Below are 11,423 nucleotides of genomic sequence, written 5' to 3' on the forward strand. Positions count from 1 at the left end.
TTGGCACCTCCACTCCCACCTCCATGGGACTGAGTCTCAGACACTGCACTTGCTGACTGGACCTGCTCCTGGCTCTGGCTCTCTGCATTCTCCCTTGATATGGTTGCTGGAGATCACAGGGGGGCATACCTGGTGTCACTGTCAAACCCCTCAAAATATTTTTCTGTATTTTTAAAAACAATAAAGGTTTTCCTGTACCTTTAAAAACAGTAAATGTGACTCCCCTAGGGGCATAGGCACGATATGAGGGGATGTTTCCAGCTGAGTTTTTCTCTGCCTCCCCTGAGTGAGTGAGCGAGTGAGTGAGTGTTCCCACTGTTCTCTGCTCCCTCATTTGGTGGTTTGCACATATTTTGAGCACACAAAAGGCTTGTTGACAGCCCCTTGTGATGGGCTGAAGGAGTGCTCCAAACAGACCAGTTTCCAGGCATGATCCCTCATTTTTACTGCTTGCAAAGCTGTCATGGCCTGAAGAAACCTGCAGAAGAAATGCTGGCCTGGTTCCCGCTTGGCCAGGCTCCCAAGCGTGACACTAAAGGTCAGTTGTTCCCTCCTGTGGAATCCCATTCCTCTTCTGCATTCTATTCCCTCCTTTTACCAGTCTCCTAATCTGAGAGATCATGTGGGGAGAGGCAAGAGAGGGTGGGGGAGGAGGGTGTGATGTAACCTCTGCTCTGGCAAAGTTACGAGACAACACCACAGCGCCCGCAGCTCACGGTGGGATTTTGGTGGCTACCGCTGGGACACTTAAATAAGAGGCAGGAAGATCCATGCCCAGGAGGTATGAAGATCTACCACAGCTGTGTGGGACCCAATAGCTGATGTACTCACCTCACCTGTGGAGAAGAAAGCTGAGCACAGTGTCTGCAGCTCCTTGGTTTGCTGCCTCTACATGCACCCGGAGTGAGGCGACCAGCGGCTACATCCCGAGGACACCCCTGAGGAAAGGGATGCTCAGAGCCAGCTGCACTGCTGGGGTGAGTCTGTCCCTTCTTCCTGGGTTTTCCCGACTGTTTGGGAGGGAGGGAAAGGAAGTGGAGTGAGCTGGAATGTGTATGGATTGTTTGAGGGCATTTAACCGAATGAAATCCCTGCTGGATTGACTCCGTGCCAGCTGATAATCACCGAGTAATCTCAGTGCTGGCAGATTCTGCTCGGGTTACAAGGGCATGTGTCTGTGTGTCAGGAGGTGTATGAGACCTGCTGGGCATCTCGGGGGGTGTGTCAGGGAAACCACAAAGGGGTTTGACTGCTATGATTGGCTGCAGGAGAGAAATTTGGGAAAGTCTGTCACCTGTGTGTGCAGGGGCATATTACAGTCAAGGGAGGAAGTCGAGGGAGAAAATGTGCTTTTCTCAATACCAGCAAGAGATGAGACTGGGAGGAAGCTGGTCCTGTGTATTTGCTAATGGAGAGAACTGGATCAGATAACATGATCTGTTAAAAGTAACTGCAGTAAAGTGTTTTCTAGGTGAACATCCAAGTGCCATTGAAAATGTCTCCCTGCTAAAGGAAAGAAGGGAAGAGGAGGAGCATCATTATATATGTAAGTATTCTACTTTAATATAATATATTGTAGAATATATACAAGATAAAACAAAGTTAGTGTACAAAGTGGACCTCAGAAAGCCAGAGAACAAACATAGCTCTTTTAACACCTCTGGAGTTGCAGCAGTACTGAATTAATCCCTAACTGCCTTCTAGCATTGGGAATATCCAAAAATGCCTGCAGAAAGAAGGATGCAGTGATGCCACCTGGTGTATGTCCTCATGTGAAAGTTGTGACCATAATGCTTTACACAAAATATTGTGTGACTTATTTCCCAGTATGGTACATGAAGCTCCTGGATCTGGTAGTTCACATCCAGTACTCAGAGTACTTTCTAGAGGTGAAACCTCAACAAAATATCAAAATCTAGAAGTTAAAAAATAAACTACTATTAATTTGATGAAATAAATAAAATCTGGAAGTTAAATAGGGGGTTCTCTTCCTTCCCTTTTTAAGTGTGACTTTAATCCTAGTCTAAAATTTAAGTTCCTAGAAAGCAAGCTATTTTCTTTCCATTAGCTGTGGTCCTGAGCCTTTGTCTAAGGAGCCTCCTTATTTAAGACTCAGTCAAGGCTAGGATAAATAGGGTTAATATGATCCTGAGGATGCTAATTCTAATTTCTTTCCAGAATTTGTGATGGCTTCAACCTGGCAGAAAACTCAGGAATTCTACAACTGGGTTCTTGAAAGTGGAGGTAGGGAGAAATGCTGTTTTAAAACAGGAATTTTTGCATAAGTAGCATGATCAAGGACAAACCTAGAGGGAACGTGATCCCCATAGGAGCCCACATTTTTTTCATCTGGCAGATTTCTCCATAGTGACAAACTTCCCTTAAGTCTTTAAATATGTCTTAGGGACACTCCAGCTGGATCAAAGAAGGGAATGAAAGAATGGGGGATTTCCCCTGTCTCAGCAGCTTTATGTTCAATGTCCAATGGTCTCTGAGAGGACGAGGAGCAATATATGCTCAGGATTGCCTGTTAAGTCTGGAATACTAAAGGAAGTGCATATTCATGTGCCATGGAAAAGCTTATTAGACCAAAGAGTTAATATTTTGAGGTTTAAACTCTTTGTGATGCCAGTAAAACCCATTATCAAATGACATATTGACAGAAACCAGTTCTCAGTGGCTTGACATTTGACATTTTGCAGTGAGGAGACTTCAAATCTTCAATAGCTAGAGGTTCTGCCAATCCAGTTTGGTCCAAAAGGGCTCTGTTGGTTCCCTGGATGTAAGGAAAAGCCACAAAATGCCATTAAGGTAGAATGGCAGGTCTGCATCTTGGCTTTGGCAGGAGGAGGATGTGGGGCATGATGCTCAGACTGTAAATGTTTCAGGATTTGAATTTAAGGAGAGAGTGTAAATTAGGATTCAGGACTTCTGACAAACTGTTAAATAGAGAAATGGAATGCCAAACAGCTCCTGACACAGCCCTTTACAGCCATAGCAAAGAACTGGAAGGTTTAGAGTGGATGGGGATTAACAGAGTCATGTGGACAGATGTAGAATTTAAAAGAAAAAATCACCAGTGAGCCAATGACTAAAATTCAATAGAGGATTTCCACAAGCAACCCAGGGCTAAAACAGTGTGAGGGGTCTGGAGCTTGGGAGTTGCAGATCAGGATGCAAAGGGAGATGCTAAGGAAGTTTAACAGAGCAGTGACCACAATGGAAACAGGAGAGGAAAGCTTGAATGGGAACTGAATGCTTTTGCAAATAGAATGTATCTTGCACTTCTGTGGGTGATGAGGCAGGATTAGGAGGAGGTGGTGTGACAGAAAGTCCATTGAGATTCCCTTTCCTGTAGGACTGAAGGGCTGTTCTAGCAGAGATAAGAGTTTGAATGTCATTTCCTAGTGAATACAGGTATAAAAATTAAGGTGTGGAGAATTTCAGATGTCTTCAGAATTGTGTGGCAGAAAGGAAATAATGGGAAAATCAGGAAAGATTTACACTCCTGAAAAGCCACTGTTGGTTTGGTTGGTTCTGTCCATCCCTGCACAGTGCCCTGGACTTCTTCTTTTGCCCAGGTGTGGGGTCTTGCAGCCTGTGGGAAGGGGCTCCAGCTCATCACAGGAAAGGTCTGTCTTCCAGAACTGCAGTCCCAGCCCCAGTGTTGTGCTAAAACCTTTTGGCAGAGTCTGGCACGTGGAACTCCAGGGCAGGAGAAGGACTGTGGCAGAGCTTTGTAAAGACACCCAAGATACCAACTTTCTGTTTGCCAGGGAGCGTGCTGAAGGGAGGTAAATGAAGATATCTGCCCTGCAGTGTGTGGGTTTTGCCAGTTTTGGCTGTGTGTTTTGCTTTTCAGATCCAAGGACAGACCCATGGCCACTGGTCTACTCTCCACTTCCAGTCACACTTATCTTTGCCTCCTACCTCCTTGTCGTGGCACTGGGGCCCTTCCTCATGCGGCAGCAGAGACCCCTGGAGCTCAGGGGCCTGCTGGTGGCCTACAATCTAGCCATGATGGCACTGTCATGCTACATGTTTTACGAGGTGAGGAGACAGGATTGGCTCCTGGGCAAGCACCTGGGAAGGGTTTGAAAGCCAGAACCATTTGAAACAGCATTTGCTGACGGACTTTAATGAAGGGAGCGGGAGCTGGCTTGGACGTGTCCCTGTTTTGCCACAAGAGGAGCAGTGTTGTCCTGCTGCACCACATTCCCTCCCGTTTCTCAATCTTCCTGTCATTCATAAAATTAACACTGAAACGTTCCTCAATGAATGAGCTGAAGGTTGAGATCCCCCTATTAAACACAGAACGTATGGAGGACGCGGAACCTCATTTTGTTCCATGACTGACTGGTGAGGGGACCTGTCTCTGAGAGTGAGGAACACTGTTCTAGTGGGGCGTGTCCCTGCACGCCCCACTAGAACAGACAGGGGGCTGGGGCTAGATGATCTCTAAGGTCCCTTCCAACCCCTTAACATTCTATGATTCTATGATTTTCCAGACTTGGGCAGTCCTCTTCACGAGTCAAGCCAAGCACACTGCAGCTTCCTGCTGCTGGGAGTGTCGAGGACATTGTTTCCTGCTTCTTCTTTCTACAAGCCTTTCCCTTTTTTATTCAGGCCACCAAAAACTCTTCAAGGGAATACAGCCAAATAGGTTCCAAAAACATTTTGATGTTGACAAATATGCCCTTTTAGTTTGTATCACAATTGTTACATTAACACAAACTGCATTTTTTTTTTCTTTGAGCAAACATTACTTCATCTGAGGACTAGAATTCACTGTTCCTGATGAAGTAAGTTTGAGCACTCCAGCGATTACATAAGGAGCTACAAATATGCCCAGGCCAAATTTTCTTTTTGAGAATCCAACAAGGATGTGAAGTACTTTGTTTTAGGTTTTTACTGTTTGCTCAGCTGTATAAATTACATGGATTTTCTGTCAGCGAGAATTAGATTACCTTATCATTAATGTGCATATCTTTTTGGAACAGATGACTTTGAACAGAAAATTGATTTCTATTGCTTTTCCTTTGTTTCAGTTTTTGGTAACTTCAGTCTTGGGCAACTACAGCTACCTGTGCCAGCCAGTGGATTACAGCCAGAGTGAACTAGGAATGCGGGTACAGTTCTATAGAAAGCTTGTCTTAGGCCCTGCCCTCCCATGGGTGTGAAGATTATTTTGCTCATAAAGAGCAATTTGCATGCCTAAGAAGGCTTTTACTCCAATTTATTGCTTGTAAATCTATTTCACTAAATTATCTACTTAAACTGTTGCATTTCACTTTAGTTCTCTAAAATCAATCCTCGTCAGTCAACACAGCCATCTAAGTTTGGTCTTTGATCACTGCAGAGAGGTTGATCTTACGTTCTGAAGATAGATGTTTATTACAGATATTTCAAATTAACTCTGAAATATATGTAACTCTTTGCATTGATTGTAAGGATTCTGGGTGATCACTTTCAACAAGAAAACCAATTTTTATATCCTTAACTTTGCGTGACATTAGTCTTACTCAACATTTCCTTTAGCACAGGGATTTGGCTAAAATTATTCCTTGTCTGGTCATCACAGGGGGGTTGGGTCACACCAGCTTCAGCTTTCCAAAATGTTGCATGAGTTTTTTTTCAGTTAGAATTTGGAGGTATTATGCTTCGCTTCCAGATGTAATCAGGCTTTGAACAGATGCAAGCATGGATATTATCTTTTCAGCTTTTCAAATATTTACTATCAGGCAAAAACAAACAGAAAAAAAGCCCAGAAGAACTCCTTAATTTTTCCTGTTCCCGAGTGGGCAGGGTTCACATAGTGCATGGTTGAAAATATGTTGATTTTGGATAAAGGTCTAACCGCGGTGCCTTGTGCTGCCCAGCAGATGGCAAAAGTGTGTTGGTGGTTCTTCTTCTCCAAAGTCATCGAGCTACTGGATACGGTAAGGAGGGCTGAGCTCCACAGCGGGATTGGTGCTGGAAATAAATCACTTCCTTGTCAGAAAGGGGCAGGGTGCCAAAAGTTAATGTCCTCGGCTGATCCTGTATTGATTTGCTCGGCGCTTTTCAGTAAGAGCTGATTTCCTGCGTTGTGCTCTGCCTGTTTGTGGGAATGAAGGCTGATGCTGTTAAAGAAGAGGACTCAGCTTCTGCAGGCTGCTTTTTGACAGTGTTTGGCCTGTGAGAGCCCAGCAGCACCACTGGATGCTGTGCTGCAAGGCTTCCTCAAAAGCTTCTTTCCAGGAAGGAATTGCTGCTGCCTGATTTGTCTGTCTCCATCCCAGTGGCTGCACATCCTCACTCCCCAGCACTCTTCCTGTGGGTGGGCACAATGCTTTCACCTTGGCTATTGCAAGGGGGTCCCCCAAAATCTTTGCTGCTGTGCCACTGCCTGTCTGGCAACAGTGGTTTAATACTGGTTGGTTGGGCAGTAAAGAAACTGCAAGTGGACAATGTGTTCTGGTGTCTTTGCTGCCACAGATTGTCCCAAAGCTGTGCACTAAAGGTTTGTGCCCCATGTGACATTGAAAGCTCACCTGAAAAAAGTACCACTTCACAAAGGAAGTAACTAAGTGACTGAACTAACAAGGAAATCCCACCTCCCTGCTTGCTCAGCAGAAGAAAGCTGTGTTCTAGCCTAAATCTTCAGTTTAGTGTTCTCTGGGGACAACACACTGTCTGAAATGTGAATCAGCATCCAGAGCCCTTCTAGGCCCATTGCCAGTGGTTTGGCCATTCCTCTCTCTGTTTCCATCAGCAACAAAAGCAGCTTTTTGACAATCCTAAGTCCCTGAAAAGCAGGTTCGTTTTTTGGTTATGTGTGTAAGCATGTGCATGCTGAAATACAGTGACCTGACATACTCATCTGGCAAAACCATTCTCTTTACTCATTCAAATTCCAGAAAGGTTTGGGCATTCAACACAGTGCTTTTTCTTTGGTTGTTGTCTGGAACCAGCAAACATCTAACCTATGTCCTGAAACCAACCGGACCCAAGCAGCTGCAAATTGTATGGAAGCTCAGTCAGAGTCTCAAATGTGTCCTCTTCAGACCTTGGGACCTGAATCCAAAGATAAAAATTGTGGCTCTGTGGGAGAAATTCTGCTTTCCAGTTTCCCCCCATTCTAGATAATATAAGATCTATTGCATGTGTTGTTTTTTCACCAGTTTTTATCAAGAGCAGAGCAAATGGGTTTGGGAGATTGAGAATCATCATTAGCTATTTTTAAAACTTTTTATTGTGAAATATTTAGTCTAAACACATTGACTTAAGGTTTTCCTTTGTCTGACTTCTTCCAGGTTTTCTTTATTCTGCGCAAGAAACAAGAGCAGGTGACTTTCCTTCACGTGTACCACCATGGCACTATGCTGTTCAACTGGTGGTCAGGGGTCAAATATGTGCCTGGAGGACAAGGTATGTGAGAAAACCTAGTGTTTCAGGGGTTTTTTGGGCTGTGGAGGTAGCATTAACAGTGCAGATGGGCTGACTGGCAGGTTGGAAGCTCACCTAGTTCCAAAGGTGTGAAAAACATGTGCATTTGAGATGATACCATCTGCTCTGCTCTTTGGGCTATTTAGACTGCTACATTCACTGCGTCATCCAGAATGAGAATGTGCCAACAGAATGTGTCCAAACAGAAGAAATAACATCCTACACAAGGTCTATGTATGTCTCATCCCCAATCAGCACTCCCTTACTTCCCACTCAGAGGGCCTGCTGCAGCAGCCCAGGTTCTGGCTCTCCAATTCATTTACTGCTCTTTCTGATCTGGATCCAGAGTGTTTCTCCTGTTTGCTCCTCTGGAAGAGAAGCATCTGAGTACTAACTAGGCCCTGTACAAGATGCTGGGGTGTTCCTTTTTGGGAAGCCATTTCGGCTACATGGTGTTGACACCGGAATGTCATGAAATGCTTAGGTCAGAAGATAAAAAATTCTCTCCTCTGCCTTTGAAGCTCTTCTCTGTCTCCAAAGTCTAGATATGGGCTGGATATATTGAGATGCCCCAACCCTGGCACTGTTCAAGGCCAAGTTGGACAGGGCTTTGAACAACCTGGTCTAGTGGAAAGTGTCCCTGCCCATGGCAAGGGGATGGAACAAGACGGTCTTTCAGGTCCCTTCCAATCCAAACCATTCCATGATTCTCTGATTTTGTATGCTGAAAGGAGAAGGAAGAAGAGGGCATGCTTCCAAGACAGAGCCTAGACTGAAGGTTCATGTGTAGGGGTGATGTGAAGTTTTTTGAAGTATCATCATAGTGGCTGTGAGCTCTTCACAGGGTTGGTCTTGCATGGGTTGTGTGTCTTGTTCATCCTCACTTCTTCACTCCTCAGCCTTCTTTATTGGGATGCTGAACTCCTTTGTCCACATCTTCATGTATGGCTATTATGCCCTGGCCAGCCTGGGACCACGGCTGCACCGTTACCTGTGGTGGAAGCGCTACCTGACCATCATGCAGCTGGTAATTAGTTCCACGTGTTCATCTCTGCACTTCTCTGTGTCGGGTGTGATGGCCCCTGCTGTCTGGCATCTACCTGGCTCAAGTCTTTGTTTGCTTCCCACAGAAATCACCATGTCCTTAGGTGCCCTCATGTACCACTATGACAGGTGAACCCGCTCTGAATTTCAGAAAACTCACGAGGGCCCTTCAGTGACCAAACAATGAACCCCAGCTTTGTAATGGGAAGGAGAGGAAAAAAGTTAACCCTGTGGTTTTGTGGTTAGATTTCTCCCTTTCACGTTTCCTCTCTGGAGCCCTGGAAACTCAGCTTGATTTTGGGAGGTGTGGGGCAGTAACTCAGGGAAGCTTTGGATTCTCAGTAGGGCAGGAGATTGGGCAGCCTTCATTCGGTTCCTTCAAAAAGGAAGGGTGTGTCTAACTGTCAGCAAACAGATGAGTTAAAGAGAAATATGTGAGTTTGACTCTTTCTGCAGAGTATCCCTTCGGATTTTCTTTCCCACATCTGTGAAGAGGTGACAAATCCTGAAAACCCTGTGTTTTTTCAAAGATACACCATAAATGCAGTGTTCCAGACAAGGGCAGGGATTGTAGGAGAGTTATTTCCACACAAAGAGAAGTTATGGAAACAAAAAGTATGCAATTACCAGAGAAGAGGAAGAGGGTATATATATAAAAGAGTGGTGCAGTGAAGGCTGGTCCAGAGTTCTTATTTATCCTGAGTGGCAAAGTAGAACAAAAAAGCACTGAATAAAATGAAAAAGTATTTGTTCCACGAATTATAGCTCAGGAAATAAATTTTTATTTAACATCCTTTTGGTAGGTAGAACTCATTGCTTCAGGGTATTGAGACAGGTCACTTAGTAACATACCAAAAAAAAAAAGAGGATTAATGTTTAAATTAATAAAGATAGTATCTGTAATTCCTGTCTGCAAGCTAAAATGCAAATCAAAATCTTCCTGAGTATAATAATCTGATTACCAATGGGGAGGAAACCTCTGGTTTCCATATTCCAAGACCTCAGCTACTGGCCCATGGCAGAGGAGTGGCACAAGGGCAGTGATCTGCTCCTTGCAGAAGAGGCTGGATTCCAAACCTGACCCCTGGAGCAGTGGACAAGCCTCAGTGTTTGATGGACAGTTGACACCCTTCCATGCTGGGAAAACACCACTGAGCTTGAAAGGCAAGTTTTCCAGGGACGTCAGGAGAGGCAAGCGGGTGGTGCTCTGGGTTGAGGGTACTGCTAGGATGTTGTGGCAGTTGTTGTGGTGGCCCTAATGGTCAGCTGAGCTATACCTCAGATAGGTTCCCTAATCCGGCTTCTTCTTTTTCCCCCCTCTTCCAGTGCCAGCTTGTGGCCATTGCTGCTCATTCTTCCTACAACCTCTTCACAGAATGCCCCTTCCCAGATGGCTTCAACACTGCAGTCTTCCTCTACATCCTCAGCCTCATGGCTCTCTTCCTACACTTCTACCACTGGACCTACATTAGGGGGAAGCAGGAGAAGCTCAGTTAAAGAAAATCAAACAGGACACTGAGCAGAGGCTGAGGAACTTGCACATTCTCTGCTGCTTGTAATGGGGTTGCAGGAAGAAAAATGTCTTTTGGGGAGTGTGTGTGAGGCTCATGTCCTGCCTTCAAATACCTCAAGTTAGGGAGAGAAAAGGAAGGACAAAGCCAGAGATTAAGGTATTGAGGAGCTTGTTTAATAAGGCTGAGGTAAAGCTAAGCCAAGTAGTCCTCAGCATAGCAGGCTTTGTGAAATCAGCACAGGAAGCTCTTTTTTCCTCCCATCAGTTTCCAAGGTCTGGCATCCAACCACAACTCCCTTGTCTCATTTCTTAGGCTGTAGAGGGTTTCTTTGCTTTAATAAAATTATCTCAGCTTGCTTCTCTAGATCAGGCAGGGCCATGTGCCTCCAGCCTTGTCCAAGCAATGTCCAAGTAGCCAGGAACTCACTGGGACTGCAGGATGCACTCACCTGTACACTGCATCCCAAAGCTCCTGCTAGAAATGGGGTGAAATACAGCTATATGACCCTAATGGTTTAACTCTATAAGCATGAGTATGAAGGAAGTTGGACATTATGTTGTCTGGCTGGACAAGTCCCTTTACTGTCCTGAAGTGAAAGAAGGCATTTTTAGCACTTTCATCCTAAGGAAGTGCAGTAAGAACCACCATGTACCATTTTCTGGAATGCTTATTTGCCTTTGGTTGCTCTCATAACAACAGAGAACTTTTAATGCATGAAGACTACTTGGTATTGCTCCTTATAGGTGCCATAATTTTACTAGAATGAATAGACTGAGGTTCCCTATTCATAACATTTTTCCTCCAATTTTTTATTATTTTTAATATTATTATTTTAACATTTTGCTTCTCATCAAACATGAAGGGTTTAACAACACCATAAGCAACCACCTCCACTACCTAATATTTGTATAAATACCAAATGTATAAAGTCGATTCATTGCCTAGTGCAGGGCTGCACAGCTCCACTGACTTTAACACATTATTTATTGGCTTCTGTTTTACTCCTAAATCCATTACAGCTAGAATTTTGCACTTATATTCATCTTCAGACAGTTAAATACTGTTAAAGTTTTGATGTGGCAGTGCTTTGAAGAGCCTAAATTCAGATTTTAAACTACAAACAGACATTTATTTATTGCACTCTGCTTTGTTGACTAAAACTAGTAGTATGGATAGTGATATTTTCACAGTTGAAACACAAAGGTCATGAAGGAGAGGATTAGGATTGGTAACATGGTGCATTGCCATTGCCAAGCCAAATCCACCTTGAATGTAAAAAAGTCTGACTCCACTGGGAACGTCCAGAGGACTAGAGCTAGTCTGAACCACAATGACACATCTTAAACATCATTCCTTTAATTTGAGTAGTCTTTCTTCTGATTGTTACTGGTGAGTATGGAAAGCAGAGTAGGGCTTAATTTACAACTGTGCAAGTGG

General features: G+C 44.3%; 1 protein-coding gene across 3 annotated transcripts in view; it reads left to right on the forward strand.

The window, feature by feature from the left end:
• The window catches only part of LOC127462269 (elongation of very long chain fatty acids protein 4-like), a 34,502-nt gene extending 23,079 nt beyond the window's left edge, over positions 1-11,423 (forward strand). Inside the window, exons 2-9 of one of the 3 annotated variants that reach the window (XM_051770748.1) lie at positions 703-1,546; positions 2,179-2,244; positions 3,863-4,050; positions 5,049-5,129; positions 5,880-5,939; positions 7,296-7,410; positions 8,328-8,455; positions 9,799-11,423. In XM_051770748.1, coding sequence (XP_051626708.1) covers positions 2,187-2,244; positions 3,863-4,050; positions 5,049-5,129; positions 5,880-5,939; positions 7,296-7,410; positions 8,328-8,455; positions 9,799-9,969 — 801 coding nt within the window. In that variant the 5' untranslated portion in view covers positions 703-1,546; positions 2,179-2,186 and the 3' untranslated portion in view covers positions 9,970-11,423. Of the gene's footprint in view, positions 1-297; positions 1,547-2,178; positions 2,245-3,862; positions 4,051-5,048; positions 5,130-5,879; positions 5,940-7,295; positions 7,411-8,327; positions 8,456-9,798 lie in introns of those variants that run through there. The other 2 variants (XM_051770749.1, XM_051770750.1) reach the window with 2 other exon arrangements.

The sequence above is a fragment of the Manacus candei genome, unplaced genomic scaffold (assembly GCF_025592945.1).
Source record: "Manacus candei isolate 608988 ecotype Guabito, Panama unplaced genomic scaffold, ASM2559294v1 h1tg000124l, whole genome shotgun sequence".
NCBI classification, from domain to species: domain Eukaryota; kingdom Metazoa; phylum Chordata; class Aves; order Passeriformes; family Pipridae; genus Manacus; species Manacus candei.